The sequence below is a fragment of the Ambystoma mexicanum genome, chromosome 2p (genome assembly GCF_040938575.1).
Source record: "Ambystoma mexicanum isolate Mex_15411 chromosome 2p, UKY_AmexF1_1, whole genome shotgun sequence".
Lineage (NCBI taxonomy): Eukaryota > Metazoa > Chordata > Amphibia > Caudata > Ambystomatidae > Ambystoma > Ambystoma mexicanum.
Genome location: NC_090923.1, coordinates 1,292,497,617 through 1,292,515,952, shown reverse-complemented (window position 1 = coordinate 1,292,515,952; position 18,336 = coordinate 1,292,497,617). Strand labels below are relative to the sequence as shown.

Below are 18,336 nucleotides of genomic sequence, written 5' to 3'. Positions count from 1 at the left end.
ACAGGATTCAATCCTATTGGATTTGGAAGCTTCCACCCTCCAGAAATCCAAGAATATTAACAATACAGGAAGAAAGGGGCGCACTCTGGTTCCCTGCACAATTCACCTACTCGGGCACTGCCGTTCTCCTCCTCCTACCAGTTTCAGTGTTTGCAGACCTAATGACTACAGCTACCATAAATCCTTGCAGCAGAATCAACATTGATTGATTACACTTGCAATGGCTCTTTGCTGCAAGTGAAACTGCCTCCCTGCTGACGTGATGAGCACAGAAACCAGTCAGAGGATAACATCAGTAGCTGTGCAGGTGAATTGTGCTGGGAACCAGAGTACGCCCCATCCACCCAGTGATAGATATATCTATATCTCTCTCTCTCTATATATTATATATATATATATATATATATATATATATATATATATATCTCTCTATGAGAGAGCGAGAGAGCAAGATAATCTAGCCAACTGTGTTTCGGAGATGGGAAGGATGGTAAGGGGATGAGGAAACCAGCAGCAAGTTCAATTTTTGGTTGGTTACGTTTTACGTGGTGAAGAGACATCCAAGTCTGGAGTTGTTTAAGGCAATTTGCAAGGCTGCTAATATATGGTTCCTTAATGTACAGTTGGGTATTGTCTGCATTTGGTGTATGGCAGTGTTCTTGTTCTCGATTAAATCAGGTATTTGAGCAATGCTATTTAGATGTTTAACAAAGAGGGCGTGAGTCTTGGAGGACCCCAAAGGGCACAGAGATGGATTGAAAAGTAGAGTTTGCAGTTTTTTCTACCTAGGTTTGCTCTTGCAGAAAGGAAGTTAGCCATTGAAGTACTTGCTTACAGTGTCCATGCTAGACTCTATGATGCTAGTGAGCCTTCCCAAGAGCCACACTGCAACATTCTAAACTACATTTTCAAACACAAAAGGTACAGTCAGAAAAATTCGTATGAACTCACCTGGCAGAAGCCACACCATTTTGCAAACAGTTGCCTTCACTGTTTTAAGAAACAGGATTATCTTTGAACTTCTGGGCCCAGGTAGATTCTTTCCAAAAATTGGTTATTCCGCTTTCGTTCTTGTGACGAAGTCACAGGCCAACCCTCACACCTAAAAAAACTAGGAGACCTGAATAAGGGGGAACATTGCCTCAGTTATAATAGCTCCATAGTGAATTAGAACTTTAAAGGGAGGCAGAATAAATTGTGGACGCATTGTAAACCAGTCTCCCTTAATTGTTGCAAACCTGGTGAGGAGTGGGATAGCCTACGGATTATTCATGTTAGGGGAGGCATTAATAGCAGGCAGCGTCTTCAATCCAGAGGGAAAGAGAATGGTGTGAGGGCCAGGAAAGACCACAGAGGATAGTAGACTGAGTTGATATTCTGGGAGGGAGAGGCAATGTGGGTGCTGATGGGGGCAGTAATCTGATGATCAACGGGTGGCTCCAGCCAGCGAGTTGCTTGACCTTAAAAAAAGAGCTCTGTGAATGAACACCAACCTATAGAAGGGGGAACATTCAGAGGTTCCCGATCAATGAAGGGGCCAGGACATGCCTATCAAACCCAATCAGCCAACACACGTGTGCAATGTAGAGTGGGTGCAGATTGAGGTACCCAAAAACAGGAGGCATAAAAAGAGCTTGCGGTAGGAGGGAATGTGTGAAGTTTGAAAGAAGGACCAGATCGGAAGGCAACCAGGAACCAGGCTGGGAGGTAGATGTTTGGGGACAGACAGACTAGAGGGACATTCAAGAGGAAAAGAGTCAGTCAAGAAAAGAACAGGAAGAGAGGTGGAGGGCAGATTAAAAGAGTGGAAGAAGAAATCAGATTTGTAGGAACAGTGAAGTGAACAAAAGTTGCAGGAAAGAAGGAATTAATGTGATGAGACCATAATAAAAAAGGAGGACTAAGGGGAGAAATCGAGGTGAAAAAAATAAGGAATCAAACATAGGACTTAGGGGAAAAGTAGAAAGCAATACGCCCAAAAAGTCTTTTACGGAGTGCAAGTGGATTGGATCCTGAAGAAAAAACACATTGTAGTAGCCAGGATAACTACTGCCCAATCTCCTGAACTATTACCCAACTCCAAAGTGTGCATTAAGACCCCACAGGGTTGCCTCAAAGGGACAAAAGGAGATCTTTAAAAATGGTGATGGAGACAGTGCAGCGAGGCTTGTGTTGGAACAGGGTGCATAGTCACATTTTCTCTGCGAAAGAAGGACGATGGGAGAGACCCATGCATTAGCTTGTTTCTTTCGTTATCCCTCGCCCTGTTTCCTTGAGTAATTGTTTGTTCAGCTGTCTCTAGAGTAGGAAGCCTAAGCCTTATACCAACTTCTCCCTTGGAAAGGAAATCATAAAAGAGCCAATAATTACACCAGTCACACGTGTAGACTGTGGAATGGCCGCCTGTGAGATTTTACTACTAAAACAAGGTTTTACAGGGTCAGCAAATCCTCATCAACCTTTATTAGCATTTCTTTTCAGATGGACAAGATGCACGTTCTAAAAGGTACGGCAGCACATGCCATGGAAGCAAAGCAATCATACATTAACCTAAACTGGGGCAGGTTTTTAAGGACAAATTTACTTGATCATGAGGACCAAAAGTAATTCAAACAGAAGATGGCAACTAAACTCCCCATGGTTTTACAGTATATTTTACAAAGAGGAGGTTTACCAAGAGTGGAGCCAGATCAACCTTCCCTGTGGTACAGTAAGCACCAGGATGGCCAGGAAGATGCCTAACCAGCTTTTCCGCAACATGCCAGAGATTCTCTTCTTGCAGATAACTGTGCCCCGAAAAGCAATGCCGCGAATTCGACAACATTTATCAGAAAGTATGGCATTGTATCTCAATAACAGACTAAACGAGAGCAAAAACCCTTTGATCATAATGGATACATAGACATGAAGTATTAGGAAATGAAGCTGGAAGAGGCACTGATCGAGATGTGCAGAGACAACAACTTTTGACAAAAGAACCGTTTTTCAACAACTACCTCTGTGTCAAAATTAATACAAGTTGTATTATCTACAAAGCAGGAATATCTCCAACTCACTTTGAGTAATCGTACCAAAACATTCTTTCCCCAAATTGAAATACCATAAAGACTGTGTAAGCCAAGACTAGACCGGATTCCCAATTAGCCTAGCTACACCAGCTCTAAGAATTGAACGCCTCACTGCAGAAAATGCCTTTTCAATCTATCCACGAAAGTTGAACATGAAATACGAATTTGCCTAGATCTGTTGCCAAGAATGGTAAACCATGTCATGTGGAGGAATGCCATGACCTAGACCGGCAGCAACGCAGCCTCAGATGTATATTGCAGAAGGCAATGGCCCAAGGTATGTGAAATATGTTCATTTACAAAAACTTCCTTTGATGCAATCCTTGATTTTTGTAAGATATCTGCACATTCCAGTGGAAGATTCAGAAGTTGGTGGTGTGTAACCTTGCGGGGTAAAGCTGAAGGATCCATGAGGCACGGCTTACGGGGGTGCCCTAATGGCAGGGATAGGGCCTGTAATCCATCACAGCAGGGTAGGCTTCTCAGCATTAGAACACCATCAACTGCTGGAAAATAGTGGCCTACCTAACTTTGACTTCCCATACGTGTTTGGACAAATTCCAGACTTTCAGTTTGGAAGAAATACTTACATATCTACATGCCAGAACCGGAGTAGTTAAATCAGAGGCTTCTCAGGTGCCGATTCATGCGCAAAATATTTATGTTACAAAATGCAAATGTCTCCACTCCCCTTTTATTTAATATATACACCTGATCTACATCAGATAGAAACAAAACCTAACAGTACCCACAGGCTGACATTTCAAGCATAAGCCTATTAAAACCAGACAGTTTCAAAACGTAAACCACCCGGAGTAGAGTGGTGTACCCCAAATGTGTGTTTGAGAGAACATGTGAACCCATAGAATCTGCAGCGAGTCTTGCAACAGTGTAGCCTCTAAATCCTCAAGTTAATTAAGTGAAGTACAGGGATTGCTACTTCCTGCAGTTACAAAAGAGAGAACTTTTTCTTTCAATACAAAACATGAAAGCCTTCCTTTTACAGCAGGGTAATTGGGCCCATTGACAGCAGTCTCCAGCCCAGTGGCAAACTTAAAAAGGTGGTTTAAGAATGTTTCGATTTTCTGTGCGATTGGCGTTTTATTATGTTGGCCAAAATGAGCGTGCCAGCTGTTTTCCTGTTTTTGTAGCAGCTGAAAATTGAAACTAATCATTTGTTAAGGAAGTATCTATCCAGTGTCACAATCATGGGGTTGTAGAAGATGGCACTGTTGGAAACTGTACAGCACTAGAAGAATACAAGATCGGTTTGAAAAGAGTCCTCAAAACTTCAGCCTTAGTGATGTCATCTCCGATTTTTGATGGTCTAGTTTTGTGTTGGTTAAGTAGGTCCGACCCATACAAAAAGTCTTGCGTGTGTATCTTTTTTTTATTTTTATATATTTTTATTTTATTTTTTAAGGTCAAACAAACACACTACAACCGTTTCAAAACATAGAAAGCATCATATTTCAACACATTTTCAAACTCCCCAACTCCCCCCTACCCCTTTAAACTAGAGCCAGTTCTCTCATATCATTTACGGGAACATCACTGGGTGGCACACTACCTAGACTGCCATCAACCGGGTCCTCTGTTTTGTTGTCACTCTGGTGAGGGTTTGCCAACGAGGCCACCAATTGCCGCCAGGCCAACAAGGGCCCTACTTCTTCTTCGCCCCCCCTGGTGACCGCTTCAAACCAGACTACGGATTCAGCTTCCGCCCATCTCAAGAGGTCTGTCCACCAGAACTCCACCCTGGGTCTATGGGCCGCCTTCCAGCCCATGGCGATCCTACGTTTGGCCAAGACATAGGCCAGGTCCTTCATCTTGCTTATGTGTTTCAAATGCCGGGGTCTAGGGAATAGTCCAAGCAAGCATGACCAGACCGATTCCACATTCAGCACTACCCCCCCCCGCCAGCCAGTTTCGTCTTGACCTCATTCCAAAATCTATGCACCTCCGGGCAAGCCCAAAACTGTGTAGCAGTCCCGCGTTCACCTCCCCACACCTGGGGCATTGCTGTATAGCTGATCCCCCAAACTTTGCAATCTTCCCGGGGGTTAAATAAGCCCTGTGGGTAACATACAACTGAAGCTGTTGGAATCTCGCGTTACGGGACACCTTTTTATGGTACCTCTGGGCCCGTTCCCACTGCCCATCCGTCATGGGTCCTCCCACCTCCTCCTCCCAATCTGGTCTCAATAGGAGCAACTCCTTCCCTGCCCTTGCCCGCAGGAGCTCATATATCCTCGATATTTCGTGCCCGCCCTCCGATACATCGTACATGGTTTCCAGGGAGGCGTCTGGATCCTCCGCGAGCACTGTCTCCGGCCATCTTTCTCTAGTCTTTTTCACCAGCCTAGTGTAGGTTACATATTGGCCACCATGTACTCCCGTCTCTTCCTGCAGCCGCTGAAAGTCCACCGCCTCCCCTTCCTGCCATATGTCCCCGAGGGTGGCTAGGCCTACCTGTTCCCAGTATCTGCGGACCGATTCAAGTAGTTGGGAGTCGCTCCCACACAGAGCCGCCAAAGGGGCCTGCTGGGAGTATGGTTCCGGGTCCCCCCCCAATCTTCCATGTCCTGTGCCAGATCTCCCAGCCCAACCTCAGTAACCGCCCCTTTCCCACCAGTTTATCTCTGCCCAACCACACCACTTCCATCAGAAAGTATGGGGCTGTACCTTCGCGCAGGAGCCTGTCTTCCGCCGAATCTTCAGTCGAAAGCCACCTGGCCACGTACTGCAGCTGCCCCGCCAGGTAATAGAGTTCGAAGTTAGGCAGGCCTATTCCCCCCCCTGTCGCACAGGTTCTGGAGCTTCCACAGAGCCACCCTATTCCTAGAGCTGCCCCACACAAAACCCCTACACACGCTGTGAAGTTTCGCGAATAGGCTTCTGGGTATCAGAAACGGGACGTTTGTAAAAAAGTGCAAGAGTCTAGGCAGGACCACCATCTTGAGCAAGGCCGCCCTCCCCATCATGATCAGGGGCAGTCTGGACCAAAATACCAAACTGTTCCTAATCCCCTCCATCGCCTTTTCCGTGTTGTGCTTGTGTTCTGTCTCAATCTCGTGGTAAATGTTTATTCCCAGATACCTAAATGTTACGGGCTGCCATGGCAGAACAGGCAGCCTCTGCACCGGGACATTCCTATATCTACCCAAAGGGAACAGGCTGGACTTTCCAGGGTTCACCGATATACCGGAGAGGATGGCGTACCGTTCTATCACCTCTAGGACGTACTGTAGGTTTTCTTCTGGATAGCGTAAATAAAGGAGCATATCATCCGCATATAATGATATCAAATGCTCTCCACTGGCCGTGTTTATGCCCACCTCCCCATATTGTTGACGCAGGCATATTGCCAGCTGCTCCAATGCCAGTATATATAGCATCGTTGACCAGGGACATCCCTGTCTGGTCCCCCTGCCCAGTTGCCAAGAATCTGAGACCGTGGACCCTGTCCTGACCCTCGCCATCGGGGTGCTGTAAAACTGTACCCATCCGAGGTATCCGGGTCCCACTCCAAATCCCTTCAGGACCGCTTTCAGCCAAGGCCATCGTACCGAGTCGAAGGCCTTGACCGCATCTAACGACACTATGGCCAGCTCGCCCGTGTCCTCCTCAGTTTGGTCCATGACATGGTGTAGCCTCCGGTGGTTGTCGGTGATGTTCCTGCCCGGAACATATCCCGTCTGATCTGGGTGTATCAGTTTCTTAATCACCCTTTTCAGTCTATTAGCCAGCACCGCCGTGAGTATTTTGCTGTCCTGGTTGAGCATGGACAACGGTCTGTAAGACCCGCACTCCACGGCCAGCTTGCCTGGTTTCAAGAGTGGGATGATTACGGCCTCACGGAGAGACAACGGGAGTTCTCCCTTCTCATAGGCCTCGTTGAAAGTGGCAAGCAGTGGCTGGAGCAACTCTTACTGGTATGTTTTGTAGAACTCGCTGGGCTGCCCATCCGAACCCGGCGCCTTGCAAGTGGGCAAGTTCCGAATCACCACCTCCAGCTCATCCGAGGGGACGGGTGCGTCCAACTCAGAGCGTTCTAGATCATCTAAGGTGGGCAGCTCAATGTCCCCCAATGTGTCTAGTATGTCATGACCCATATCCTCCCCCGTGTCCTCATACAAGTGTCTGTAAAACTTAAGGAATTCCTCATTTACCTCTTTCTGGGTGTTGCATATGCTACCTCCTTCGCCCTGAATCTCACTAATCACCGAGCGGGGGGTCTCACTCTTGTACAGCCAAGCCAGCAATCTGCCCGGCTTATCGCCCCCTGCGTGTATCCGCTCCGTATATTTCCTGTAGCTGAGTCTGCACAGTCTATCACAGAGTGCACTACAGGACAACTGTAGCTCCTCTACTTTGGTTCTGTTATCATGAGCGGTGCTCACGCAACGCGTGAGCTCCTCTAGCTCTCTTTCCGCCTCCCGGAGCTCCCTTTCAACCCCCCCCTGTAGCCCTTTAACTTGGGAAATAGCTACCCCACGCACCACCACCTTAAACGCTTCCCACAGTGTGCCCAAAGAGCTTACTCTTCCCGTGTTTTTATCAAAATATTCTTCAATGGCGTCCCTCAGGCCCTCCCGAAACCCCTCATCCTGCAGAGCCTCGGTCCTAAATCTCCATGTAGGGATCTGCGGGCATGGGGGCTGGTGTCTCCAGTCTACCACCAATGACGAGTGGTCCGACAGCACTCGGGCCTTGTATTCTGCTCCTTCTATTTCTCTCACTATCCCGGCTGTTACAAACATGTAGTCTAACCTTGTGTACAAATCATGTGGCGCTGTGTAGTGCGAGTACTGTCTATCCGTGGGATGCAGCCTCCTCCACGCATCCTCTAGGCCTAGGTCTTTCAGTAGGGTATTCAGCGCTTTAGCCGCCGGTGCCATTTTTCCTGCCCTATCCTTGGACCTATCCATACTGGGGTCTACGGTACAGTTAAAGTCCCCCCCCACACTACCGTACCCCCCGCCAGGGGGCCAAGTTTACTGTAGAGGGTCCTAAAGTAAGCCGCTGTATCGTTATTGGGGGCGTACAAATTTATGATGTGTATTTCTCTGTTTCCCAAGAGACCCGTTACCACCACCATTCTACCCTCCGGGTCCACCGTAGAATCAAACACTCGAAACGGCACGTGGGGCGCCACCCAAGTGACGACCCCTCTGGCATACGCGGAGTACGCCGCCCCCACAATGGTGCCCTTCCATTTCCTCCCGACCACCTCCAGCCTTTCCCTAGTGAGGTGGGTCTCTTGCAGCAGGGCTATGTCTATGCGCATCCTCTTTAAATACATCATCACTTTGTTGCGTTTAAGGTAGCTGTTGAGGTCCCGTACATTCCAGGTCACAATTCTGAGATTACCCGATGCCATCTAGTCAGTCTATCTCCGTCCCATCCCTCCCCATAATGTTCCCCATGTAGGGTCGTTTCCTGGCTCCTTCCCTTCTATTAACGAACCGTGCCCCCATTCTCCAACCTCACACCACTGCACACAACTCCCCCTCCCCCCTCCCCACCAACCCCCAACAATAGCCCAGCTCCATCCCTGGATCTCAGGCCTACCCACGTCTGGACCCGTCTCGTGACCAAGAACAAGGACCCCGCGGGGTGTCACCAATCTAACAGTGAGCTAACTAAGTATACTACTATCGGGTGCAGAGGTTGCTCGCCAGGAGCTCCCAGTCATCTATTTAGGAGAAGTGAATTCAACGGGACCCGCCGGCAGATGCCGTGACTTCCCCCACACAAGCACAATATCAAACTATATTCTAGTCCCAATGTCATAGCTATGGCCTCACGGGTGCCTCTGCAGCGTGCTACTTATCTCCATCCGCTTCTGTCTGGGCATCCGATTTCTGTGGTCGACCTTGCATATCCAGCCATTCCATCGCGTCGCTCGGCGTCTCAAACAAGAGGGATCTGTTCTTATGGATCACCTTTAACCTAGCGGGGTAAAGCAACATGTAGCGGTGGCCTGCCTCTCTGAGCCTCCTCTTCACTGTTCCAAAGTTCATTCGACGCTGCTGTACAAGCAGCGTGTAATCTGGATACGCTGTTATATTCGCTGACCCCCTTTCTATCGTGCCCCCTTTCCGGAAAAATTTTAGAATCTTCTCGCGGTCACGATAGTTCAAGATCTTTGCAATTAACGGCCACGGGGGGGCTCCTGGGGCCGGTCTCCTGGTCAGGGCCCTGTGCGCCCTTTCGACCGCAAACCCCTGGGTCAGCTCTCCGCCTGTAATCTCCTGCAAAAGCATGGTTTCAACGAAATCCGTGAGGTTCGATCCTTCCATTGCCTCCGGTACCCCCACTATGCAAATGTTGTTGCGCCTGGCGCGCCCCTCCGCCTGCTCTGCTCTGTCCTCCAAATTGCCCACTCGCTGCACGAGGGCATGAAGTTCCTTGGCGTGTGTATTGCACGCCTCCAGGGTCGGGGGCAACTCCTGCTCTAGTTCCCCAGTGCGCTCCGCGATCGTTCGCACATCCTGGCGCAACAGGTTCACTTCTTCTCGGACCGCTCCTATCTTGAGGTTTAGGCCCTCTTGCAACTCTTTCATGGCCAGGCCCAGCTTCGTCTCCCAGGCCACCTTCATGTCAGCAATTGCTGCCAGCACCTCCTGGATGGTACCCGGTGGGTCCTTCGCCGCCGCAGGGGTTTCTTTGCTCTTGCCCCCTTCGGCGCCCGAGGGCGACCTAGCATAGGTCTCCATCGTAGGCTGCTTGATCCGGGGTCGCACCACCTTGGAAGACATCCTGTTGCGTCGATTGGGCCCACGCGCCCAGCTGTATCCTCGCGGGTTCACTCTGCTAGTCCGCCACAACCCATGGCCTCTGCAGTAGGGGCTCGCCCTTATGTTCTTGCTTTCAGCCCGAGGCGCATGCGACCCGTCTATCTGGTTGGGCTCGCCCATGTTCCGACCAACCTCGTCTTCCTCAGCTCGTCGGGCCTTTTATGGCCCTTTGTCCACAGGCGGCCATCTTGGCCGCTCCCCTTCCTTTGCGTGACCGCCAACTTCTTCGGGGTCTAGTTCTGTGAATATGCAGTCTCGCCGTTGGGGAGGGCGCGCACCGTATGCCCCCCACTTTCATACGTCTTTAGATGCACCGTGGGCTCGAAAGTCCCCCAAAAACCATCACTTTTTTCCCAGGATCAGGATCGGATCATCGGGAGCTCCTCCAAGGAACGTCCTCTCACGTAGCCATCAAGCCACGCCCCTTGCGTTTGTATCTTAACCTTGATCCCGCAAGTGTTGCTAGTGGATTGCCCCCCCTATCCCACCGTCTCGTATCAGTGTTTTCTTTTTAAGATTTTCACAGAGGTCCTTGGGTGATGCACCAAGCAGACCCCAAATGCCACACAAATCCCTGTATTGTTGTTAAGTTCTATTTAAAACAGGAGTGTATTGAGAGGACGACTAACGTGGAGGGATGCCGATGGACTAGCCACAACCTTATATACACTGCCGCCTGACAAGATGCAAAACTCTGCTTCAATTGTAGTAGTCTCATCAGGTCAAGCTTTTCCAGGAACAGCGGAGCACGCGAAGGACGATACGGAGATCAGGTGACCCAAGCACCCAGAGGGGTGGGATTGACCAAACCTTCCAAGGATGAGCAGTGGGAAGGGCGCAGGTCCGGTTGCAGAGGCAGTCAGATCTGTCCATCAGCGAGCACGAAGGAACAACCCTTGGTGTGCTTTAACGGCTCTGACCAGCCAGGGAGCGTTCACTGGCAAGAAGTCGACACTGATCATCAGGATTATGGAGCAATGGAAATCCGGAGGGATTTTGGAACAACGCCACAAGGCTGTGAGGGTGATGAAAAGCAAAGGAACCAGTGTCCCAAGATTGGCCGTCTGATAATCTGATGCGCACAATCAGAGCTTTACTGCACAAGTTACCAAATACATCAGAAACGGAAATGTCCGGAAAAAAACCTGCAGGACAAAAACAGTTACCACTGAGCAGGAAGTGTGGCAATGGTAGCTCACAGAACATTAAGGAGGGTTCCCCTTTTGAACCACACTGCCTCTGGACACGTACACAAATGGTGCTCCTTTTTTTGAAACCGACTTTCTTCTTCAAACTGCTGCTGACTCCCTTGTATGCAGGTACGAACTTTATGACATTTTTGGTGGTGGCGGGGGCGGCTTACATTGACTTTAGGCTTTTCCCAGGGAGAATTGGATTCCCTCACAGCTTCCACGTGCACTTTGATTCTGGGCTCAAATCCCTTAATACAGGGTTTTCCAAACTCTGCATGGTATCATTTTTCAGGAATTAACGTGTCTTTTTTTACTGCGGGGTATATTTTATTTTTGGGACACAATACTACATCTTTCACACATTCTGCAAAGACGATAAGAAAAAGCAACATGTACCCCGCTGTCCCATATACAGTAAGCTCAGGATGCAAAGAGAGCTAGGGGATGAGGCTGCCTGGGGTCTCCCCTCGTTTCCTTGAGTGCTAGGGGCACTGGAGGGCATGAAGGTAGTGATTAATAGTTCTCCGCGGGATGTGGAAACACATGGCCCCCCCACCCCGGACTTCTACTTTTTGGGTAGGTAGAGGGAGGGCTAAGAGCAGGGTCTGGCCTCATACCAGCCTACTGGGTCTTTTGCCCATCAGGGCAACACTCGTCGGGCAAAGAGCAATGCTTATCAAGCCAAAGGATGGGGGCAAAACACCTTTTTGCTCCAGAAGTCTGCCCTAGTAGCTTATAGGAGCAGACGAATGGGAGCCCAAAGGCTGGAGCACACATGGGCTAGCAGTGGCCACTGCGTTTGCCGACTCAGACCTGCTTAGAGTGGGAGCTCTTGGCCTAACAAGAACATCTAAAGTCTTCAGAGCCCAAAAGAATCCCTCGCAGGGAACACACGCTTGCATCCACCAGGAGCCATTGATCAAAATAGCACCCTCTCCGTTCCAGGGTGCGCCCACTTGTCTCAGCAGCTCTTGGATAGTCATGCTCGGTGGCATCAGAATCACGGGACATATAGACAGGGGACTCGTGATCCCGGAGCAGCTGCCAAGGTGGCAGGGCGGATGGCTCCGCTGTTGAAATGGGTGGCCTTGTAATGATGGGAGGGTGGAATAGAGGAGCCGGAAAGCAAGGTCAAGGAGGTTAAATCGCAGCAAAAGCAAGAGGGGTGGGGTGCAGAGCGACGAGCAGCCGGAGGCCACCACCGGGAACAGGACAATTAGATCAGTCAATATTGGTGCTTTTGTCAATATAAAAAAAAGTGCTTTGAAAAAAGACTGGTTCACTTTTAAGCAGTGCTCCAGAAAAGATTTTGAAGTGGGAGTAATTTACTCCCTATTTTTTAAATTTGGGAGTAAAATAATTTTTGCAGGAGTAAAAATGTAAGCTCATTTCCCAATGGGAGTATTTTATAAGCGAGTGGAAATGTTGTTTGTAATAATTTCTTTCCACCTAGTTATTCATGCAGATTAAAATATACATGTTTACTCTTCCAATCAGGCAGAAATAACAGCAGTTTCCTCCTCTGGTTCTACGTGCACTACTGGTGCAAACGTACACACTGAGCCGTTTGGGCGACAGCAAGGACCTAAGTGTCTCCTATGTTTTGTTGGTAGTATTTGTACTCATTTTTTGGGAGCATTTGCCTATTTTTAGGGAGTACAAGTGGCCGTTACACCATTTATATGTAGGGCTGAACACAAGTGTCCCATTTTCCCCTAAAAGAAAATACTTCAGAATATCAACAGTTTCTCAACAATTACTTGCAATGAAAAAACATTATGCAGAAGAAATCAAAATGTCCGTCTTGTTGCTTAAATCCTCCTGGAAGTAGGTTTATGCGCGTGTTTGTGTTGGCATATGTGGCATCATGGTTGTTGCCGAGTCATGGTCGTTTTACTATGCAGGGGGCACCGTTATGGTTGCTTTAGAAATCACAACAGGTGAATTACTACTGTTTTTTCTTTTAGTCTTTCACTGCAACTATATTGTTACTTTAAATACATTTCGTCACTGAATTTATTTTTTGTTTGTTTTTAAGGGCGACTTAAGCATATAACATGCCCAACTAAATAAGAATTTCAAATGTTTTTAATGATGTGCAATTTCATATCTACAGTAAGCACTGGTCATTGGCCATGCATGGCGGGCATTCTACCCATGGCAGGGTCAACCTTAACTGGGGTCTTGCTCCAGACACTCACAAGTCACTTGATGGGCACATTGGGCATGTCGTCCACTTTACCCAGGCAACCCTTGAACCAAGTGATAAGCGCATGGCCATGCCAAGTGGCTACTTTGACTGCAGAAGACCAAGCTACCCAATGTGTCTTCAGCCTTGTAGCAGCAATCCCTGAACAGGACAATAGGCTCACTGGGTATGTCCTGCTCCCATGCCCAGTTGCAACTTTGACCAGTGATGGTTTTTGGCCCAGTCTATGGCCTCAGGTGCCACCTACTGTGACCATTGCTCATGGTGCCAAACCCAATTTATTTCATAGAAGAATATGAATTAGGAATGTATACAAAAGGATAAACAAACTCCATCTAAGCGGACAATCCTGAAGCGAGTAGGCGAACGCCGGTCCCCCTCACCAAGGCCCCGCTCCTAAGGCTCCCTTCTGTGCCCCTCTGGGCCTGGCTGGCTCGACCAGATGGCCCACCCTCTTTCTCCACCCCACAGCACATCTTGCCTAGAACCCAGGAAAGGTTACAATTTAATTAGCTCCAACTTTCATTACAGTATGTCCTATTCCAATAAGTAACTGAGTATGGGTACCACTGAGCTGAATGAGATGTCCCTTCTTTACAGTGTCGACCAGTTTCAGCGATGTGCATTAGCTAAATCGCCCTCTTCACGACCAGAAACACCCCTTAGGGGGTGTATTGGAGTATACCTTCTTAGTAGATTAACTGAAAACTTTTCAATTGGTAGGCGCCATATAAAATGTATTGTCTCGTTTGTATGTATTATTTATTATCACTCTTGTTGGGCCTCATCAGTGCATTGGAGCTGTGCCTCTCTGAGCACAGCGAGCAAGGGGTCCAAGTCTGGATGACCCTTGGAACTTAGGGTGACTAAACCTATGGCTCTTGGGAAAAAAAAAAATATATATATATATAAGTCATGGGTGCCCCTCTGTGGCTGTGGACTCTCGAGTGGGTACCTTCCCAAAGAAAAGGTCAATGGGCTGTGTTCGTTCTCGCAGAGGGGCGCCTATGGACTATATATTGATTATCTGTTTAATAAGTATAAGTAAAAAACACAATGCCATGTCATTTTTGCAGAATAATTTTTTATACCCAGAGATTAAAATGACAATGAGAACTAGCATGGCCCTGCCCACCTGGCTGATCAGGTGCATGAATAACAGTGAGCTGGCCCAGGATGCAGACACACTGGCCTTTGCACACCGTTATTGATTGGTGTGCGACTCTGGCCGACAGGAGTATGAGACAACAATAAGTGCCAGGCTCACAAATAGGCGCCAGGGTTCCGGACAGGAAAACACCCACGCGAATTAAGCACTGGAGCGTTGGTGTCTATTGTGTCGCAATACTTATTCACTGCGTCCAGATTTTCTTCCATTACAATAGGGTGTATAAGCATTTGATTATGGAAAACAAAAACAACCACTGCAGTATCAAAGAAGATATTAACTGCAGCTTTCAGTATAGGAAGGATAGGATTGCCCTACAGGTCCAACATAATCCTTGGCCAAGCCTACATTGCTCCTGTAGGGCAATATTGACACCTTCTGTTAAATAATAACTTGCTGTAAGTCTTACAAAGTGCATATGCAATCTATATGTACAAGGGAGAACACAAGGTCATAGCCACCTAATTTAAACATCAGTCTATTTAGCAGGTCAGCGCGCTTCTTCTGGTTTACAGACTCCTGGAGGCTTTGCGGGCAGTTTCGCACGCGTTGCCGATTGGCAACCAAAGGAAGCAGAGCAATTTTCCTCCATGTCACCCTAGCAGGGATTAGCACATATGGCCGTTGCCGCCTCCGTTGTGTAATGACAACTTCCCTCTGCTTTGCTCTCGTCTCCAAAGGTCATGTTGTGCACACATTTGTCTTGTGCTTTATCAGTTACGTTAAAAGCATTACCGCTGTGTCACATACGAATAATAGTATACAAAAAGGCACACACATCTGTTTGCATATCACAAAGAGCCTTACAGCTGTTTCCAAACGAACATATTAACTATTCAATCCAATAAAACCTTTTTCTAAAGACGCTGTAGCAAAGAAAAAAATATAATGCTTGCAAAAACGTGAATAAAAAGCATTGGCAAAGTCGACATGATTTTGCTGGCATATCGAGAACACTCTTGAATGCCTATAAAGGCTGTGGATGAACGATGGACGCTTTAGGAAGCCTAACTAGAGAATGTATTTATTTATTTGAATTTATAAAGCGCACAGCGGCCCTGAGGCATCGTGGCGCTGTTACAGTATATTCACTTAGATGCAGCTTAAGAACAGACTCGTCAAACAGGGATGAGGAGGTTAAACAACAGTAATGCAGTAGGGATGTTCCATGGTTACAAGGGAACATCGAATACAGTCTAATTGAACATTACAATCTAGTTAAACAACTTGCTTTTTAGCGCCTTTCTGAACGCCATGAGGGAATTTTCCTTTCTAAGTGTGAGTGGTAGGGCGTTCCAAGCTTTTGGGGCTAATACTTCGAAGCTGGTACCGCCGGCTTTGGCTTTGTGGAAGGCAGGGACTGATAGTTGGCGTGTGTATTGGTGGCTTTTAGGTCTGAGAGAGGGCACATGATGTATTTGTTCCACTATGTAAGAAGGGGCAGACAGAGAGGCATCTGTGCGTGATGGTGAGAGCCTTGAACAGTATGCGCTCTCTGACTGGGAGCCAGTGGGTGTCTTTTCTCGACTGAGAAATATGTTCCCTCCTGGGGATACTTAGTGCGGCTCAGAGCATTATTTTGCGTGATTTGTAATTTGTTAATGTTGTTGGATGATGTGCCTAGGAGAAGGAGGTTACAGTAATTCAATGTTGCGCTAATGGAGGCCCTCGCAATGTTGAGGCATTTTTTTGCCGATAGATGGGGTTTACAGCATTCATGATTTTAGTGGTGAGGGCAGCTGATGAGGAGATGGAGCTGACTTGCCTATCCATCGATAGGGTGGAATCGAGGTATACACCCAGCGTTTTTACTGCAGCAGAGACTGCGATTACTGTATTCTCAATGCTAAAGGAACTGTATTTGTAGTCTAGTTTATTCAGGGACTCTCTGGGGCCAACCAAAAGGATTTCAGTTTTTTGGATGTGTTGGCTTTGTTGTTTTGAACACAAGAGGACAACAACCTGACTGTGACCCTGTGCAAAAAACCTTACTTGGTGTTAAACTACCATTTAAAAAAATATATATGTTTAAGTTACACGCTAGCAGTACCTTCCACGCTTTGCCCTGGTATGGCCTTCGGCCAAAGCTATGTGCATCTGCAAAAGTGCTTTTCCTACGGGTAGTCCACCGTAGGCATAACTGCAGAGAGCTACCTGCGTTCTTCAAATAATACTTCGTGAGGATTCCTTCAGGTACAGAGTGCTATAACATCTGTTAATATTACCCAATTTAATGGTACTCAATTTCACACCCTCGGAAGGATGAAGGGCTGAGTTGGCTCCAATGGGATTGTAGCTTACAACTTACACTGTGGCACCAAGTTGGAGGCAAGTGAATACCACATGAGCTACACGCCCAAGACCTGCAGATACAACAATGGATATTCACTTGAGAAAATAAAATCCCACACAGAACTTGCTTGAATGGTTTTTGTACGTCACCGGAATCGTCATCTATGAGCTGCAGGCTCCAGTAGAAATGATTTGCATTTATTTAAATCGTATTTACACCAGGGCACAATGCCATTAGTCATACAAATAATGCCAGATTCTCCCAAATAGAGTTGTGGCACAGATTGAAAATTCAACTGCCAATCAGGTCACCACTGGACGTAACGCCCATCATAGCAATCCAGTAGAGGTATAAAATCCCCTATGACGTCAACAAGTTTACATGTCCTTCACTTTAGCCAAACAGAGCACACCGTAGAAATATATTTTGGGTGAAACACTGTTGCTCAGTCAGTTAGCCATTGATATAATTTCTTTCCTGGCATCTAAGGAAGCACCAAAACACATTTATCAGGTGACATTACGTAAACAGAGCACATTGACTATTAAATAAACCAATTAGAATTATGAACATCTTGCCGCTTGGTTCATTGCACGTTATATCAGAAAGTTATTGGGCCAAGGTTTCATTGCGGTCTCATCAGTCAAGGCCATTAAAATGGGCAATACAGTGAAATCATCTACAGAGAAGCAATGAAAAGGCAGATTATGTTCATACAGCAAAATCAATTTGTAAGCCCATAAATCAAATTCAAATCAACTTATTGAGGCAGCAAATCGGGTAGCTTTGTCCCGTCTTCCATGCAACATCCCACTTGCCACCTCTGAAGGCAGCATGAAGAGCCACTGGTCGGCTTTCTCGTGGCGACGGTGGAGGCACAGCCAACTAAACTGGCTTCAAACTGTCCACCTGAGAATGCCACACTCACCTCACAGCAGGAATGTTACGCCATAGTAGGTGTTGCTGTGCGACACCTATTGCCAGAACTAAAAAGTAGAGCAAAACAAACGTGTGTGTCCAGGAATGGCCAAGTGAGACACAGGCGACTAACACCACTTAGGACAAAAACTGAAGGTTCACCTTCCAGCAAATCACAGTGCCAGAAACATACAAACGCGCGGAACGTTGACATCACTAAGGCGGATGTTTAGAATCACACATTTGCTGTCTACCGCAATGCGATGGATGTTTGGGTCAAGTGACTATCGGCAAACAACTAAATAAGTGATTTCACAAATTGCCGATTTTTCCCTCCACTGCATTAACATTTTGTTTCATTTAAAGAAATACTCAATACGCGAGAAACTGGATAGGACTGAAAAGGATGTCAAATTCTATAATGTGCAGATAATGCAAGACTTCTCGCCCTATACCAGAGCACTTAAAAAATAAGCATGATACATGCGACGGCAAACAGCAGAGCATCAGACTTCTTTCACTGCTGCGCCACATGCTTGAGTTGTCTCGCTCCCATGACCCACTGTGAGAGGTAAAGCCATATTACACAGTGCTGGAGTCGGTCTCTTTCAGAAACCCACCAGTATGGCATGCATACACCAGACTTGCACCCAGCTTTTCCTTGACCTAGCACTCCATTTCTTA

The 18,336-nt window shown here is 47.4% G+C and overlaps 2 protein-coding genes across 4 annotated transcripts in view; one reads left to right on the top strand and one right to left on the bottom strand.

Moving 5' to 3' along the window:
* The window catches only part of METTL9 (methyltransferase 9, His-X-His N1(pi)-histidine), a 325,352-nt gene that overhangs the window by 37,139 nt on the left and 269,877 nt on the right, over nucleotides 1-18,336 (bottom strand). The gene's annotated exons all lie outside the window — the stretch shown is intronic.
* IGSF6 (immunoglobulin superfamily member 6) overlaps nucleotides 11,100-18,336 on the top strand; it is an 83,533-nt gene continuing 76,296 nt past the window's right edge. For both annotated transcript variants that reach the window (XM_069645618.1, XM_069645619.1), the window contains exon 1: nucleotides 11,100-11,190. In XM_069645618.1, the coding sequence (XP_069501719.1) occupies nucleotides 11,127-11,190 (64 nt within the window). In that variant the 5' untranslated portion in view covers nucleotides 11,100-11,126. The remainder of the gene's footprint in view (nucleotides 11,191-18,336) is intronic.